The following is an 18,739-nucleotide window of genomic DNA, read 5'->3' as shown; positions in this document are numbered from 1 at the left end:
GACTTTTAGATAGCAAACACCTAGAGGCATCCCAACTTATTAAGCCTCCTCTGCAGGATGATACCTGGGTTTGCTAAGGCTCAGTATTCTAAAGTGTGACAGATACTTTATCTGGTTGATAATTTGGCTGTGGCTCCCCAGTGTACAGTGGGGCTTAATAACATATCTTTCATTATGATAGTTCTTTAGGATAACAAGGGTTGTCTGTTTCACTTTAAAGCAATGGAATGACTATACTGTTCTCTTGCCCAATAAGTCACTCAGTTTTCCATGGTTCAAAGTTAAGCTTTTATTTGGTTTTAAATTAAAAAAATAAATTTCATTATTAAATAGTGAGATGGAGCTAACTAATGTTCAGATAGTAGCTTACTTAGGAATATACCACCGGGGTTACAATTAAAGTGTGGATCACCTAAACTAAAATTATTTTTTATGTTGTCCTGTCTGTTAAAAGTTAAACAGTGGCATAATTCAAAAGAAAATGAGATACAAAGTTTTAAATGTTTACAACAAATGGGAGAAGTAAACCACTTATTCTACTGCAATTGCAAACAAATTTCTTTCTCAATGCCCGTTAGTTTGGACACTATACCACAGTGCTAATGTCATCGGCTTCGTCTGCTTTCTTTTGCCTGCTTGGCAGGGATTTCAAGTATTCAAGGTGTCTCCGGGCATCCTCTTGATTTTGCCTCACATAATATACCACATATGAGATCACCATGGTGAACCAGCCAAACATGGTGACTAGCATGGCATAATCGGTAGTTTTTTTAGGGAGGTTACAAAGGTCAGCATCATTGGCAGCATTGAGGAATGGTCTTCCGGCGTGTTCATCCAATACGGAAGTCTTACAGATCACATTGTGGGCTGTCTCGTGATTGGACGCCATGCTCCTCAGAACTTGCTGGAGAGTACAGTCGCAGTGCCAGGGGTTGTTGGCGATTCTGGCCCTGGCCTTCAGATTATTAAAGGCATTTTTGTGCACGCTCTGAATCCGGTTGTCAGACAAGTCCAGAGTCTGCAAAGTTTCAGCTACTCCTTTGAAGGCGTGCTCATCGATAAACTCAATGCCATTTTTGGACAGGTTGAGAACTCTCAGTTGATGGAGGTCCTTAAAAATCTCATTGGGGATAGATGTGATCTGATTGGAGTCCAGATACAATAAGACTGTTTCAGGAGGAAGATCTCTAGGTATTTCCTTAAGATTTGCATTGCTGCAGGTGACATTTAAACCCCCAGAGGAAGAACAAAGACAGCCCTTGGGACACATACTGGCAGAATGAAAGCACAGTATCATAAGAACAAAACTTTGTAGGAGGAGACACATGGAGAGGGAACGGGTTAACCACAGGTCTACCAGATTCATGCTGGAATGTCAGCATAATCACAAACCCATTCCTCATTTACTCCAACAAGCAAGCGTAGCAACGGTTCCTGCCCTGTCCACACCGTTGATTCCCTTCTTGCGTGGTTCAGAAGGCTGCAACTAATACACGTGTCTCTTTATTGTTTCTGTCCTTGCTTGGGTACCTAAAAGAAAGGGAAGCAGGTGCAATTAGCTCTGTTGCAAAGGGAGGCACATTGCAATTAAAAGTGCCCTTAGGCGTCTGGCATCCTGTGGAGGAGTAGAGTTGGCTATGCAGGTAATTTCCACCAATACCACTGGGAGTTACCTGTGTAATGGGAGTCTCCCGTTCAAGTCCCAGGTGCTAGGGTAGAAAACTGTCAATAAATGACAACATTTCCGAATTATATTGCCTTGTTTCAGTTGTACAGAATTAGAGCAAACAGTTCAGATTTCTCTCATGTCTCCTGTTTCTTCTCCGCATCTTGAACACATTCTAAATTCTACGGCAATAAAATTCAATTTCACCTTTTTCTTTTCTTACAATAACAGATGCATTAATGCAATTTAACCCTGCACTTGGGCAGCAATGAGAAATAACACTAACATTTCACAGGTAATGACCATAGATAGCAATATCCGTCACGGCTTTTGAATGAATTTCCAATTGGGAATATTTCCTTTAGAGAAACATCTTACTTGAATTAAAAAATGAATGAATGCATTCCAGCCTTCACAACAAAATGTTGCTAGGGACTGATAGCCCAGAATTTCCAAAAGAGTTGCCTCCCATGTGACCTCCTGAGATTACATTATACCTGGGAAGATGCCCTTAACTGAATTTCCAAAGGATTCTGTTTTCTAAATGACAATTACCCTCCCCAATAGATCTTCAAATGTGACACATACCTCCAAGCATTTTTTAAAATATAAGATGAGAAATAAGAAATACTAGTTTCTAAGTCTTCCCCAATAACCTATTTTTTCTTTCTAATCATATATACATATATATGTGTGTATATGTACATATACACGCATACATATATATATATAAAATTAATGTTGGAAGGAGCCTCAGAAATTGTAAAATTTAAGTAATATGAGCAAAAGTTATGAGCTTACTCAAAAACAGAAATGAAAACATAAATTAACCCTCAAAACTACTCTCTCACATAGAAAAGAGAGGACATGCATCTTTGGGGCCGATTTGCAGAGGAGGTGAGTGGATCTTGGAGAGATTAGGTGACTTGCCCAAGGTCAAATAGTGTGTAGGTGGTAGAGACAGGACTCAAGCCAACGACTTTGTTCTGACTCATTAATCTTGCAACTCTTTCTGCTACCCCCACAGCTCTCTCCCAGTTCCATCTGCTATATGAGGACAGTCAGGATCCAGGGAGCATTGCTTGTAATTTCTGATGCTGTTATGTTGCAGCTCAGTCCCAAATGGAGGACCCCTTGGAGGTACATGGAGGGGGCTCTCTGCATTGTGGAGGGACTCCATGGCTGACCTCAGAGGATTCTCTCTTAAGACTGGAGAAACATTCATTCGTTTTACAGCAATGAGCAACAAATGTCTTTCTGTATGAGCAACAAATGACTTTCTGCAAACTTATCTTTTCTAAAGATCCCAGATGGATAAATACAGAGGGAAATGACTCCAAATGTTACCAAACTCACAGAAGAGAAGATTAATGTGAGCTGAAAACATAATGAACTGGGTTGTTAATCATAGAAAAAATGAGATTAGCAACAGCAGAATGGAGTGAATGTGCTTTTGGAATCTCGAGTCCCTTAAATGCCAGAGAATGCTGAAGAAAGACCCCCTAGGCTTACTAAGACATCCATCAATAGCTCATTTCATTTTCAGTGAAAATTTCCCTCCCTTCCATTTTTTCCCTCAAAAGTGCATGGCATGGTATTTAGAGAATCTAGTAATTGTCTAGATGGGAGAGAAAGAAAAAATTAACCAGTGAGGAGGGGAGGACACTCAATGAAGAAAGAAGGCAGAAGGACAAGGCAAAGGATGCGAGAAAGAGGACATGAGAAGGACACAGGAGATGGGAGAAATGAATGTGATTAGAGAAAATAAAAGGTGCCCATGTTATCAAGAGACTTCCATCCACTGAGTATGTGTGGCCATCCTAAATCCTGCTGGAAGGTGGGAAGCTTTCGCTGGAGGACATTCCACATCTCTCCAGAGACAAATTAAGAGTCTATCTGAAGAAAAGTATTCTCTCATTTAGCCTATAAGCTCCATGGGGGCAGGGGCTTGTTTGCCTCATGTAGAAACAGCAGTAAACAATTAAAAAGTGGGGAGTACACTGGGTTTGTAGCCAAGATTTAATCTTTATTAGCAGTATGCTGCTGGACAAATTATTTAACTTCTCTAAAACTCATTTCCCTTATCTTTGTATAGAGATTACAAATCAACCTGATTACAAGGTTGTCTTGAGAATTATATGAGATAATCCAATCCATGTGAGCCATTTAGCGCAATGCCTAATAGGGAGTTAAGAGCTTAATATTTGCTAGGTATAGTTACTATTATTATCGCAGATACATTCCCAACTCCTAGCACAGTATTTGACATGTAAGGACTAAATATCTATTATATGAATAAGGCAAGAAAGTATTGAAGAATCTAGCTGTGCTTTTTCTTCCCTCTGGTAATTACTTTTATTATTTTTAAAATAAATATTGGCTCATCAAACGTCTACTGCTTTTAGGTGTCAACATGATTGTTTTGGAAAAATCCTGAGTTTAGGCTCCTGGCTAATGGAAGGAAGAATGGCACTCTTTGTAGTAAGCTTCTAAATTTAAGAAACTCAATTGTAGTTTCTCTAGAATAATCGATCCAATGGTCATGGTCACAGACAAGAAGTGGTTAGGACGTATCTGTAGTTTCTCTAGAATAATCGATCCAATGGTCATGATGTTGAGTTCTCAACATCAGAGTGAAATCTCTCTTGAAATGGAATCCTCTGTGCCCCAAATGGCCCTCCTATATTCTAGATGGAATGCTTATTAGGAGTACAAATACAGAGTATCCTTTGCATTCAAAGAGGTTGGACTCTAAATATTTCATTTTCTCTCTATGATGTTTGACAAAAGAGGAATAAAAGCTCCTAGGATCGGCTAGGTCGCTGCTGCTATGACTCAGCCTCTAGAGCCTCTACTCTCAGCCAGGATAAAGTGATAAAGAGATACAGGATGTAGAGAGTGAGCCCTTAGTTGTCCAGGAAGCAGACAGTAAGGCCAAAGATACCAAGTCAAGGTCATCTGCAGCAGGGAGGATGGCAGAGCAGCCTCTCCTCTCTATTATGCTGAATTACTGTTTTCCAAAGAGATTACCATCTTAACATTGCCTAAATTACTGACTAGGTCAACAGTGGTTCTTGGAAAAGGAAGACATGGCAAGATGTGCTTCAGAGTAAAAAAGGGAGAATTTTTCTGATATTTGTTATCACCCAGCAAATTACAGAGCTAAAGAGGAAGCTGGAAACCTAAAATTCTCTCCTGCTTTGCTTCTGGTCAGGTCTACCCACAAACCCAAACTATCATACAAGCCATGCTGCTGGGGAAAAAAAAAGAGTGCCTACTTAACTTTCTAACTTCAGAATGTGTGGGTAGGACATAAAGAAGGCCTGATGTTCCACTGGTGGTAGCCTATAGCAATAGCAGCAGCAGTCACTGGCTGTCCTTTTGATAAGGAAAAAGACCTACCAAAAGAACAGACCAAATCAAACGGCATCTTCTCTACTTCCTAACTGCCCTTCTGCAATTCTCAACTCATTAGACCACTCTATCCTTATCCCATCATTCCCTTCAAATACATCTGGGGCAATCAGGAAGCTATAATATTTTTAGGGTAGTATCCAAGTATGAGATGTGCCCCCAAAGAGGGCTATTTTATCCCTAAACCCATGTCTTGCTTACATTTTCCTGTCACCAATGTTTCTGAGCTATAGCAATTAATGCCAGGATAGGGTGGCAACCACCAAATATTGTTTCCAGAAGAAAAAAAAAGTGCACTTGTAAGACTGCCTGAGAAGACAGGGGCTGATTAATATCTCTGTCTTGCTTCCAGTTTCTTTCTTTTCACCATTAGGGGATACTCAGAGACACTCAAAGCTTCTAACCCAAAAGCTTTCATTAACTTCTCTGAGATAACTAAGTGCATTAATTCAGAAAGAAATATCAGACACACCAGTTTCTTCCAATTATATTCTATGCAACTCTGTTAGGAAACAGAAGAATTTGACACAAAAACAAACAAAAAAATAGCAAAACAGGAAGGCCTTTCAATTCAGGACAAAAAATTTCAAATTAATGACAAACTTCATAAATTTAAGTACTTAACATTCAAATTTCTGTACGGCAAAAAGTAAGACAATATACAAAGTGAAAAGACAGATGATAAAATGGATTCAATGGAAAGATGGACAGAAAAATAGAGTATACAAATGTCCAATAAATCATATGAAAATGTTCTTAATCTCACTGACGGTAAGATAAATTCAAGTTAAAGTACCTATCCTCTTATTTTAAATCAGGAAAAATATCTAATGTCAATGAAAATGTGAAAAGCAAAATACTCTCAAACACTTGATGAGGGGATAAACTGGGCCATTCTTTTCCATAGCCGATTTAGGAATTATCTAACAAAAACTTTAAATTTAAGGATAAGATAGACTGACTCGTACTAAAGATGTCCAAAGATGACCAGAAAAAGTAGCTTGAAAAATAGGGTTCTTAGAGTATAATCCCAAATCGTGTAAAATTTTAAAAAATTTATACAAATATGCAACTATAGATATATAATTTATATGTTTACATATGCATAGACCATTTCCACAAGGATGTATAAGTAACCACTAATAGCGATTAACTCTGAGGAGTGGAACTCAGGAGCTGGCACGAAGAGAAGAGGAATTGTCCTTTCATTTTACACATTTCTGTATGGTTTTAACTTCTTATGGTATTCGTTTTCGTTTGACAATAAATATTTAAAATATTTAGTACAAAAGGACTGGGGATTAGCTGGAAAACCAATTCAAATATATATCTCAGAAAGTGACTTTTGAGCATATGAGAATTGGACAGTGGTGGCCAAGAAAGTCAAGCAAATGAGAAGACAATGAATTTTTAAAAGCTGAACATATTTTACCATGAGAGACTGAATACACAATGATGAGGCCATCTGGAAAAAATAGAACTCTAATTCACAACCTGCAGCACCCAGCCCAGGAAGCCAAACTCTAACCTCTGCAGCAATTGGCCCTAATCAGCTGGGTCTTGATCAATAACTGCCAGCTTCCTTGATTTTTGTCCTTTTTTCCCAACTTAGGACTTACCAGGGAAAGCCAAATCTGCTCCCCTAACAAATCACAGAAGATACTCTGGTTCTAATTAGCCTGCCACCAGCTTTTATATGCCAAAGAGCCTCCAATCAGGGCATATCTGAAGCCTTTCATTTTTCCCAGTCTAGAGCTTTTACACCCTCCTGCTCGTGTTTGAGTCTTTGCTAAATTCGAAGGATGGTGGCTAACTCCCTCTCTATAAAAAGCTTGGGGGATAAAAGGCCTTTGCTCCTTCTCATTTGGGTAGTATTTGTTAATTTCCACGAAGTCTAATGTTTGAGTCTGTGTTATTTTAAATGCAATGTTTCCAAAATTAGCTTTATAACCTCTTATAGAAATTATATACTGATTTTTTGGTATATACTCTAAGTGCAGGTTGCATAAGCCATTAACGTGTGTTATTCCTGACCAAAAAATTAGGGAGAGTTGGGACCTCTCCCAATAATTCAGGTGAATGAACTTTATAGGTAATTTTCTCTACTGCTGTTCTTTGAGAACACGTTCGTAGATGCGACTCCTTAATTCACATTGTTAGCACTAAGGCCAGCCATGAGTTTTAGTTCTACATTTCTATTGACAACTGCCTATCACCAGAAGATTCCACCAGAGCCTCAAACTGAGCATACCTAAAAGTAAAATCATTTTCACCCATCATCCCACCCAGTTACCTTCCTTCTGCACCATAAGCCACCTGTTCTTCCCTCCTGATTCTTTAAAACAGTTTTCATTTTTATTCTCCATTCTATCTCTCCTATGCTCTACATTCCTAATGCCTCTTTCCTGTTCAAACCTCAATCCTATTGTTCTGAAAGAAAGAAAAAAACCTCAGGTTAAAGTGACATTCTAATCTTTCTTCCTGCTCAAGAGCTTTAATGACCCCTCTGTTCTTTATAATAATCCTCTTTTTCCAACTGTAGCTCCCATCACACTTCCTTACTCGCACACAGACACCTGAGCTCAATAAACATAGAGCAATGATTAGAAAGCTGATGATGAACAGTACTTCATCCTGCAAATACAAGATTTGTCAGAAACCATCCCAACTGAAGACCTCTGCAGCTTGGAATAGCTTTCCTGGTTTCAAATCTATGATGATCTGGTCCATGAGTCATTTAGGTGGCCCATTACTAACAGCTGTTATGGTCACTTAGTTAAGGGTATAAACTGATAAAGCAGACAGATACAGGAGGAAATCAAAGATTTTTATATTTAAAAAGAGTATAATCTCCTCACAGATCCATAATTGTTTAAGGCAGAGAACTCCCCAAATCTCCAAACTCTCCTTTCTCTTCTCTCTACTATCCTAACCTCTACTATATTATTTACCATTTTCTCTTCAAATAAGAACATCTGTTTATCTTTCCTACCAGACCATGAGCTTTCAGAGGGTAGGGTCAGTATCTTACCCATTTTTTATTCTCACATTGCCCATGATAAGAATTTAATACTTACTGAAATGAATTAGGATTCATTCTCATTTTCATCACAAAATAGTTATTTATTTGGCATTTATTACATGCCAAGTATTTATTAAGTGAAGAACTCCTCTAACAATGTGGTAAAATTGGAGTTCTGATTAGGTCCCTGGTTAAATAAATATAGAATTCCTAAGGGAGGTGTCAAGTTGCCATGTCAAGTTTGGTTGATACATGTTCTGTGAGTCCAACATCTTCTTGCCCACTTTGAGAGTAAAAGGTGTCAAAAGATACCTATTCTGTCACCTCTCCAAGAAGAGGAGTTATTACATAACCCCTGGACCTGAGGGGTTGGATGGCAGAATGCCCTAAGACAAGAACCAGGTCGACCCATCATATGGTGGTGGAGTTAGGTGATGTTGGCATGAGCCTGTACTCCCAGAGTTTTTCAGGCAAGGGATGGGAAACTATTGCCTATGGGTCCGAAATGGCCACCTGGGGAGATCTCCAGTGGAGAATATCTTGCATCCTGTCTCACTGTTCCATAGGATTCCTTGGTAGGGCAGAGGAAACCCAGCAACAAGAAACCGAAGGGTAGATGCTTAGAATTTGGGTAAGTAACCATCTGGAACATATCCACTTACAGAGTCAAGGGAGACCAATGGGTGGGGGTGGGAGGTATGAAAGAGCCCTGGGAGAGAAGCACCAAGCTTGCCCTATTCTACCTCCCAGTGAGCCTCTGAGCAAAGCAGCTAAAATTCAGTTATGACAATGGCCTGGGAGGGGGTGGGGTAGAGGGGAAGAGAGATGAAATCAATCCACCTACCATATTCCTTTTCCCTTCCCTTTGAACCTGGAACAAAGAGGAGGGAAGAATAATTGAACATTGAGTGAAATTCATAGTATCGGTTAACCTCTTGAACTAGACATTTAAATTATCATATTTAATTTGTCCTTGGGTTTAAATTAATTGAGTTTGTGACAAAGTGATGATAGGATAATCTATTACCTACTAATAAGCGCAAAATTATGGGGCCAACTGATGTTTTCATTCAGGGACTAGAGGAGGATGATCACGCACACAGAATAGAGATTAAAGAAATGATAGAGGCAAAAAGTTAAGTTGCATTTTCTTCTGGATACACATACACCATCTTACACAATCCTCACAACAGCTCTGAAAGGTAGCAATTACAATCTTCTACAGATGAGCAAATTGAGTCACGCAGAGGTTATATAACCTGTCCACTGTCATAGCTACTCACTGACAGAGGCAAGGTATTAACACAAGTCCTTTGGCTTCAGAACTTGTGTGGTCGAATGTGGCACTATATACCTCTTTAGAGCTAAACTATAGTAATTTTTTTTCTCTTTTTCAACTGACTCCACTAAGATGAGGAGAAAGGACCAGCATGGATTTTACCATGGAGTATTTCTCCACACTGAAAAGCAAGACTGCCGGGAGAAGAGGAGGAAGGGAGAAAGCCTTCAGTATGCTTCTAAACTAAACACCCTAATATCACATATTTGCCTTGCACTGCGAAATACGTTAGATGCTTGTGGGGCAAGTTCGTGGATACACTCTCACTAAACTGTCAGACACCCATGATGGGCATCATGAGTCCTACTTTGGTATGGTAGGGCAACTCACTCAACGAGCACTGTTCAAAGTCACACAGCTGATTAGCAGAACAGAACCTGGATCCCAAGTGTTCTGCAGAATAAATCCCAGTCAATTCTCCTCGGTACATGTAACTCTTTTACTGTCCACTTTTTCATATGAAGTCTTTAAATTCAAGTGCCGAGTTTCAAATGCCAAGCCAGCCCTCTGTTGACAGCTTCCTACAAAGTTTGAGAAAGTCAACAAAGGGAGGAAAAACTCCCGTTCCTATGAGAATCTCGTAGAGGCCAAAACTTTTAACAAAATGACATGAAATACATTTGTTCCAGATCTCAGTCAGTTTCAGGCACAGATTTTCCTCTTTTGGAACCTATTTTATAAAACAAATCTTTAAGCAAACCCTCAATTTATTGGGGGAAAAAAAATAACTCTTATGAACACATTGCCTCCTTCCTACATGATCTAATGCCCACAGTTCTCCAGGGTGGATTTAAAAGTTCTTCCCACCCATGAACTCACTGGAAAAACAAAGCAACAAAGAAAAATCACTTTTTTTTAGACCCACCATTTGTGGGTACAAAACATAGAATAAAGATAAGACCGTGTCTTTGCTAACATCTGTATTTATTATTCAATATGCTGCAAGTTTATAGGAAGACTGAGTGGGAACCCATCCATCTCAGTTTCTTTCTGCTTCTCTATTATTATTTCCCAGCAAGTGTCTACAGCATTTACAACAGTGAGTGCTCTGCAAACTCTTAACACATAATCTACTTAAATGCAGGCTCCTAAAGACTCGGCCAGGGTCCAGAGGCAATTTGAAAGCTGCTTTTAGAAAGCATTAACTTATGCTGAATTCAGTTGCATTTCTGAGTAGAGTAAGTAACTGCCACCGTTTTTAAAACGTTAATCCTACTTAACCCTAACCATTGACTGGGTGGGAAAAGTATAAGATTGAGATCCAAAACCAAGGTCTAGAAACTGGATTCAAACCCCAGCTTTGAGGAATGAATTCCAGGAATTTAGCAAATCACGTCAATGCCTTTATTGCCCTAAGACTATGATCAATAATATTCATCTCATTGACCTCATTATGAGGATAAAATAAAATAAATATATGTGAAACATGCTTCAGAAACTGTCAATGACCATTCAAAGATTGTGCTCTATTATGGGTTTCGGTGTTTAGTGGTTTTCCTAAAGTATCAGATCATTCTTATTCCAGAGCCTTGAATTTCTTTTTCTTAAGCATAATCAATTAGGAAATAATTCTCACATCACCTATGCAATATTCATGCCCAAATATATTTAACTTGAATCTCATCAATAGGAAAGGATCAATAGGAAAGGACCAATCCAGAGCTTGAGACATTTTACAGGGTGACTGACTGATCAGGGCTCTTCAAAGGGTCATTGAAGGGAAACAAACAAACAAACAAAAAACAAACAAAAACAGGCTGCAGAGCTGTTCTAGATTAAAGGAAAAATATGTGACAACTAAAGGCAGTGTAGGTTAAGGACTTGCAGATTAAAAAGAAATGCTAGAAAAGGGCACTATTGAAACAACTGGGTAAAAATTTTAATACAAACAAATACTATTGTATCAAATTTAAATTTCTTGGGCTTTATCATGATATCAGTAGGAAGGAGAGTATCCTTGTTCTTAACAGGTACATGCTTAAGTATTTTGAGGTAAAGTGTCATGACCACTGCAACTTTCAAAATTGTCCGGTAAAAACAAAACTACATTTATATGTGAAAAGAGAGAAACAAAAGTGGCAAAAGTTTAACAACTGGTAAATCAAAGTGATGGATATGAAAGTGTTCACTGTATCAATTTTTCAATTTCTCTGAAAGATTCAAATTTTTAAAATGAAAATTTTGGAGGAAAGGAGATTCTATGTTTAAAAGTAAACAAAACAAAAAAGAGAAGAAATTCCTTCCTGGTGAATCAAAAGAGTTTCAGGAACACTGAGTATGGCTTATATCCTTTTAACAACACAAAATGGAAACCCAAGGTAAAATGAGCATCAATTTTTAAAAATTACATTTCATGCATGCCAAAACTAGAAAAAGGAATTGCACTTTGATCTAGGGCACACATTCAGGGTGGACTTGTTTGTGACTGGGCTGCATGGAGATCATGGCTTACTAATTATGGTTTACTAATTATGTAACCTTTCTATCCCACAGTTTTCTCAGTTGAACAAGGGGGCAATAAGTTTCTACTCCAAAGAGATTTCATAAGAATTAATTGAGAAAACATATAAAACACTTAGAAAAGCTTCTATTACATGATAAAGCCTCCGTAAAAGTTACTATTACTGTCCCTTCTATTACTACTATTATTGATAGCATTGTCATCATCATCATCTTAGACCTTATCTTCTTTCTTCTAGGACAATGTGGAGTCTATGGAATGTGACCCTCCACTTATTGCACTAAAGGAAATAATTCTGATGATGGCTAAAATTTCTTGTGCATCTACTATTTGTAAAGCACCAGACCAAATGTTTTACTTTGAAGATGAAGAGGAATTTTGCCCAAGGATGAATCATACCCAGAGTATCCCCATATCTGCCTTAGATGATTTAGATGATAATATTTGGGACTTTTGAGCTGACCATATTTAGATGAGATTTTAAATTTTTGAGTTGTTGCTATAAGAGGTTGAGACTTGGGGGGATGTTGGGATATGATTAATATATTTTGCGTGGGGGATGGATGTGAGTCTTTGGGGACCAGAGAGTAGATTGTAATAGGCAGAAATACCCCCTGCTCCAAAATTGCTAGGTCTTAATCCCTGGAACCCATCAATGTTACATTTTATGGGAAAAAAAGGACTTTGCAGGTATGCTTAGGGATCTTAGAGATGAAGAAATGATCCTGGATTATCTGGGTAATTACAAATATCTTTATAAGACGGAGGCAGAGGGAGAATCGACACAGAAGAAATAGAATCAATATGACTACTAAAGTAGAGATTGGAGTGTTGTGGCCACAAGTCAAGAAATGCTGGCAGTCACCAGAAGCTGGAATCAGCAAAGAATAGATTTCCCCCTAGAGCCTCAGGAGGAAATTGGCCCAGCTGACAAACTGATTTTGGTCCAGTGAAACCGACTTCAATCTTCTGGCCTCCAGAACTATAAGATAATACATGTATGTTATTTCAAGCTACGAAGTTTGTGGTAATTTGTTACAGTAGCCATAGAAAACTAACACAGTAATAGGCAGAGAATAGAACTCAAAATCAGTTGTATCTGACTCCCTATTACACCAGTTAAGGACTTTTGCTGTGACTAGATACCTGACTTAGCGCCAAGTTTTCTGGAAGCCAAGGGAAGAAGACAAGAACGTCAAATTACAAAATGGCTATTATTTAACATGATGAAAGATGATTAGTTATTAGCGGAGAGAAACTTTTTCAAATTTTCAGAATTTTTAAAAGGTCATGTGAAAGAGCTGCCATGCACTGTAATGGACAATATCTTTGAAATTTCATTAATGATGCATATACGTTCCTCTTTTGCTTTAGGCATAAGATGAAATCATTGCTCTGTGAAAGACTTACCAAACCATAGAAAGTTAAATCATCATCTAAGGATGATGTACACTAGAGATGCATGCTAAAGCAGGAATAGAATGGCAAATGTGGTAGAACAGGACAGTTAGCATGTCCCTCATAGTGAGGGGGTCCACAGATTATCTGGGTAAGTTTTAACAAACAAACAAACAAACAAACAAACAAACAAATAATAAAGTCACTCTGACAGTGAAAAGCAGTGCTGGTAACAATTGTACAGGGACAATAGGCTTAAATAAGAACTGTCACAGACCAAATGTGACATATGACATCTTACACACAACCTCCTTAAGAATTAGGAGAGAGCCTAGTCAAATCTATAGTATGCCATTTTAAAATCAAGTATATGGTGACAGAAAGAAATCTAACTATAGGCTGTGAACACACAGTGCAATATATATATGCCTTACTGTTGGATTGTACATTTGAAACTTACTGGATTTTTTTAACCAATGTCACCATAATAAAAATAAATAAATTTAAAAAATAATAAAATAAATAAAAGAATATGTCCATCCTTGACTGAGACTAAGCAGACTTTTGGTGAGGGCTCATAGTTTTCCTAAACATCAACATAAATTATCTTCTGTGGACTATTAACTTTTAATTTTATAAGTAATATTATAAAACAGATATATTTTTATAAATTAATAAGACTATCTAGAATTCAAATATCTAACAAATCAAATATTTTCTTCTTCTAGGTCTTATAAAATATATGTATATAAATATCATTTTTTTTCCTTCCCTTAAGGGGTGCTGGTTTGGTTATTTGTTTTTAATAAGTTTATTTATTTAAATTAGTTTCAAGTATACAGTACATTAGTTAGACATCTATAATATTCATAAAACAATCCCCCCAATTGCTCCTTCCCTCTCCTGGCCCTCCACTTAGCCATCATATTAATGCTAACTACATTCCCTCTTCCATGCTCCCCATGCCCAACTATCAACTACTAATTTGTACTTCTTTAATCCTTCACCCCATTCTCCCAAACTCCCAACACCTCTCCTCTCTGTCTGTTACTAAATTGTCCACTATATAATTACCATTTTAGCATAGGTAACCTTTTTTTTTCTTTTTCAAGGTTCTAAATTGTCGTGACATTTATCATTTTAATACCTGCATAATGCCTGCCTCACCATGAATGGAGTTACATATTAGATCTATTGAAAGATTATTCTTTTGTTATATATTTTGGTATGCTCCCATTTTTGTTAATAATTTACCATTAATAATGTGGAATTGAAGTGAATGTTTTGAGTCAATAAAATTTCCTTTTTGGATCATTTCCTTAAGATAAATTCCCAGAAGTGAAATTATTTGAGTCAGTTCTCATCTGAATTCTGTTCATGGTCTACATCACTGAAAGATCCATTGCATAATATGATGGGCGATGTCTTTGAAATGACAAAGAGTTGATTTCATCTGTCCAGTTTATATTGACTCTGCATCCATAATATCAAAACCAAACTATGCAGAGCTGTTCTACGTGAATAATGGCAGCTCCAGGAGGCTGAGTATCCTTCTCCTGGTTTTAGCCATTGTGGATCATAGTCATATGGCATCTGATAGGACCACTGGCTCAGTCTATTTGCTTCCTCCCTCGTCAGAGCAGAGCAAACCAGAGAAGCAGGATACTATTTTGGGTCAAAATGTATATATTTAAAAATCTGTTTATTTACAGTTCCTATAACATTTTCTTGGCAATAGTCCACTTTTTTTTTTTTTCCTAAGAGGAGTCACTGGGGAAAAATGATGACTTTTATGTTTTGTTTTCCATTCAAAATATAACTGTGTGAAGATATATGTACAAGATCATTTCTTCATTGGAGGTACTGTTTGTTAGAGCAAAAGCAAAAAATAAAAATAAAAAATAAACGAATTATCCTAAAAATTAGCAATCCATCACAAAATGATCAAATATGGTACATCAGTACAAAAGAAAGAAGAAATTTACAAATCCTGTATTAAAAAAAATCTCAAATTTACGTTGGGCGAAAATGTATTATCTCATCTGCATAAAACAAAAGTGAAAGATTTACACACACGCACTTGTATAATTTAAAAAGTATGGAAGAATAAAAAAATCAATAATAGTCTTACCTATAGAGAATAGTTCTGGAGCTGATGGTATGAAGAAGAATTTTTACTTTTTATCTTACACACTTTTCTACTATTGCAATTTTTGTCCATGAGCATGATCATATTAAAAGTAGGTGATAAACAAAGGGATTGTCCAGTAGGCATTGACTAATAACCCATCTTTTATTAGGAGTTACAGAGTTTACAAAAGTATCTGAGACATAGTGTCTCTTCTGACCAGCTGAATCACCCAGTCACTTAAACTGTCTGAATCTCAGCAGAGTATCCAGGAAGCACCATTGGCTTGAAGTCAGATAAAGCCAGGTTCAACTCTCAGTTATGGTAGCACTTGGGGGATCTTGGGCCAGCAAGTTACCTACTGAGTTTTCTCAATAACAAATAAGAACAATGCTTATTTCACAGGTTTATGACATGGTTCTCATAGTTCTTTTCTCATGGCAGATGTTAGAAAAATACTATTAACTCCATGTAAGCCTTCGAAAAGATCAGAATTAAGTTCATATTTTCCAAGGGTTCTGTGGATTACTAGGCGTCTGAGAATTCCACAAAATGAATATTCTGCAGCCACATAAGTCTGAGACTTGCCTTCCTTGAGAGTCACAATGGGTATTAGCCTCTTAAAAATTTCTGAGAAATTACAGCAAAGTAACCTGTTAATTCCAAATTTCCCAAAAGTACTTGGTCCCCCTGTTAAAGGCCTCCTCATGCTCCGTTATATTTACAGTATAACCACTCAAAGGATATGATATTTGCTAAATTCAGATCTCATTAAACAACATTTACTACTACTATTACTACTATTATACTCTTAATTTACCCAAATGTTCTGGAGATGACAAGTTTCACAAATGAGAATTCTATTTGCATGTGATCCCTCTCAGGCTGTATAATATACCAAAGAGAAGCAACAAACAACAAACAGTGTCTATTGCATGCAGAGATGAAAAAGTTAATAATCCACAGCTATCAGTAAGGGTCATTTTGTTAAAGAAATGTTCCTTGATTAAAATTATTCATGCCTGTAAGTAAATGAAAATGAATCAGCTAGTATTATATTTGAATTTTATCCTCTCCTAGTTCCTCATCCTTGGACACCACTTTTATTTTTGTGAGGATTATTAGTAATAACAGAATACTTAAAGGTTTTGAAAACCTTACAAAGTGGTATTTCAAAGAAAGAGCTTTGGTATTAGACATATCTATGTTTATCTAATTTTGTCATTCAACCAATTAATGCTAGTAACTTACAATGTACTAGTTTTATAATTTTTAGGGCATGTTACTTAACATTGGATATCAACTTTTTAATCTATAAAATGGGTATAATACTTATTTCACATGATATCGTAGATTGTTTTCAAAAATAGCTTCCATTATTTCCCATCCTGTATTACCCATCCACTTTTGCAATATAACCATAAAGCTCCTCTCATCAAGAGGTGGAGTCTGTTTTCTCACCTCTCAAATCTAGGCTGGCCTGGGATTTGCTTTGACCATAGATGAGGCAGAAGTGATATTATGCCAGCTCCAAGCCTAGGTCTCTCTAAGAGCCATGTATACTCTTTTGGAATCCTCTGTTTTACAGTCACCATGTGAAAAGTCCTTGGCTAGTCTGTTAAATGATGAGTGATCATATAAAGAAAAGAAAGGCTAATTGTCCCAGCTGAGGTACTCTGGCCTAGAGCCAGCCACACTCCCAACATGTGAGAAAGCCCAGCCTAGATCTTCAGAGCCAACTACTTGAACTGCAGCTGACCACAGACTCATGAGTGAGCCTAGCCAAGACCAAAAGTTTGTGAGCAATAGTAAATGCCACTGAATTTGGGAATGCTTGTTATATAGCAAAGCTAGCTGATACACATGACTATTTTGACAATTTAAAAAGTTAATATATTTGTGTTTCTTATTACAAGGTTTGATTAATATTTATTTAACATATATACACTAACAACTAATAGATGAGTATGCTTTTTAATAAAAGTACAATAGAGACCTCATTCAAGACTATTGTGATTACTTAATGCCGAAGGATATTAGCAGTTACACTATTAGAAACAAAATTACTTAATTCTATTTGCTGACGATGATAGTTGATAATGTTCCAGATTATTATGGTAACTTCCAAGTAGCCCACAAAAACTGATACATAGATGAAAGATATCCATGCAATTCCAAGGTCAAATCTGAACAATACATTTAAGTATCGTTTGGTCGCAAAGCTCACCTGCCTAGCACAGTGTCCAGCATGGAGTCAGCCCTCTAACATTGCAGCCCAGTGATTAGGAGCAAGGCCTCAGGAGTAAAACTGTCTGAGTCTGAATCCCAGTTCAGACTTTGCCTTGCCTCAGTTTCCTCAACTGTAAAGGAGGATAACAGCCATATTCACTTCTATTTATAGTAAGGATTAAGTGAGATTCCTTAGGTAAAGTACTTAGAATAGTAATTGGTACATAGACAGTACACAATAAATGTTGGTTATTTTTCTCTGTTGAGTGATTTTGTTTTAAACATATTCATGGACACAGAGCATGTGTGGTAGTTCTGGGCATATGTGTCTAGCCATCCTAGTGCCTGGTGGTTCTCTCAGGCTCTTAGAAGCAGCAAACACAAAAACAAATATCAAAGAGAAGACTACAAAGAAAGCAGTAGCTAGAGATTCAGTGAAGAACTTCAATGGCATGTTTTAGCAACTGCGATAAAACAAAACTTGAAATAAATAACACTATTAATTTAGGACTTATGGCCAGCATATCTACTTAGGGGCTCTCACCTGTTGTTTTGTCTGCAAAAGGAGCTCACTCTTCATTACACAGGCCTGAAGGATAGAATCTGGAGGGATGGCTTTCTCCAATTTCATTTTGGCCATTCATGCATCAACGAGCCTGCCCGGACCTGTGACTTCACACAAATTTTCACCAAATAATCCAGGCTGATGACCTGAGGCTGACACCTGGACCTAGATTTCAATTAAAGGTGAATAGAGGACTCATATGCGCTAGATTATCCTTCCTACAAGAATCTCATAATTTTTTCTTTCTAGAATCAAACCCAGTAGAATTATCCTTCCTACTAGAATCTCATAATTTTTTTCTTTCTAGAATCACTATCAAACCAAGCAGAATTGGTTACTGGTGTATAAATCATCCCCAACTTTCATGTAATTTGCCTTTGATTTCACATTTAGATTCTCCATTCTGTCAATCACCCTAATGCACACTTTCAAGTTTCATCTTCTCGATAGTCATATAGGGAAATCATTTAAGATCAAAGTTTCCCTCATTTATCTCATGCTGACAATTTAAAAAGTT

At 37.3% G+C, this 18,739-nt stretch overlaps 1 protein-coding gene across 3 annotated transcripts in view; it reads right to left on the bottom strand.

Annotated features, from left to right (window-relative positions):
• Positions 1 to 264: 264 nt before the first annotated feature.
• The window catches only part of LRRC3B (leucine rich repeat containing 3B), an 80,136-nt gene continuing 61,661 nt past the window's right edge, over positions 265 to 18,739 (bottom strand). For all 3 annotated transcript variants that reach the window (XM_015596967.1, XM_015596968.1, XM_006905708.1), the window contains exon 2: positions 265 to 1,530. In XM_015596967.1, the coding sequence (XP_015452453.1) occupies positions 587 to 1,366 (780 nt within the window). In that variant the 5' untranslated portion in view covers positions 1,367 to 1,530 and the 3' untranslated portion in view covers positions 265 to 586. The remainder of the gene's footprint in view (positions 1,531 to 18,739) is intronic.

This window comes from Pteropus alecto, unplaced genomic scaffold (assembly GCF_000325575.1).
Source record: "Pteropus alecto unplaced genomic scaffold, ASM32557v1 scaffold10, whole genome shotgun sequence".
Taxonomy (NCBI): Eukaryota; Metazoa; Chordata; class Mammalia; order Chiroptera; family Pteropodidae; genus Pteropus; species Pteropus alecto.
Note: the sequence above shows the minus strand (reverse complement) of the source record. Positions and strands in the feature narration are given on the sequence as shown.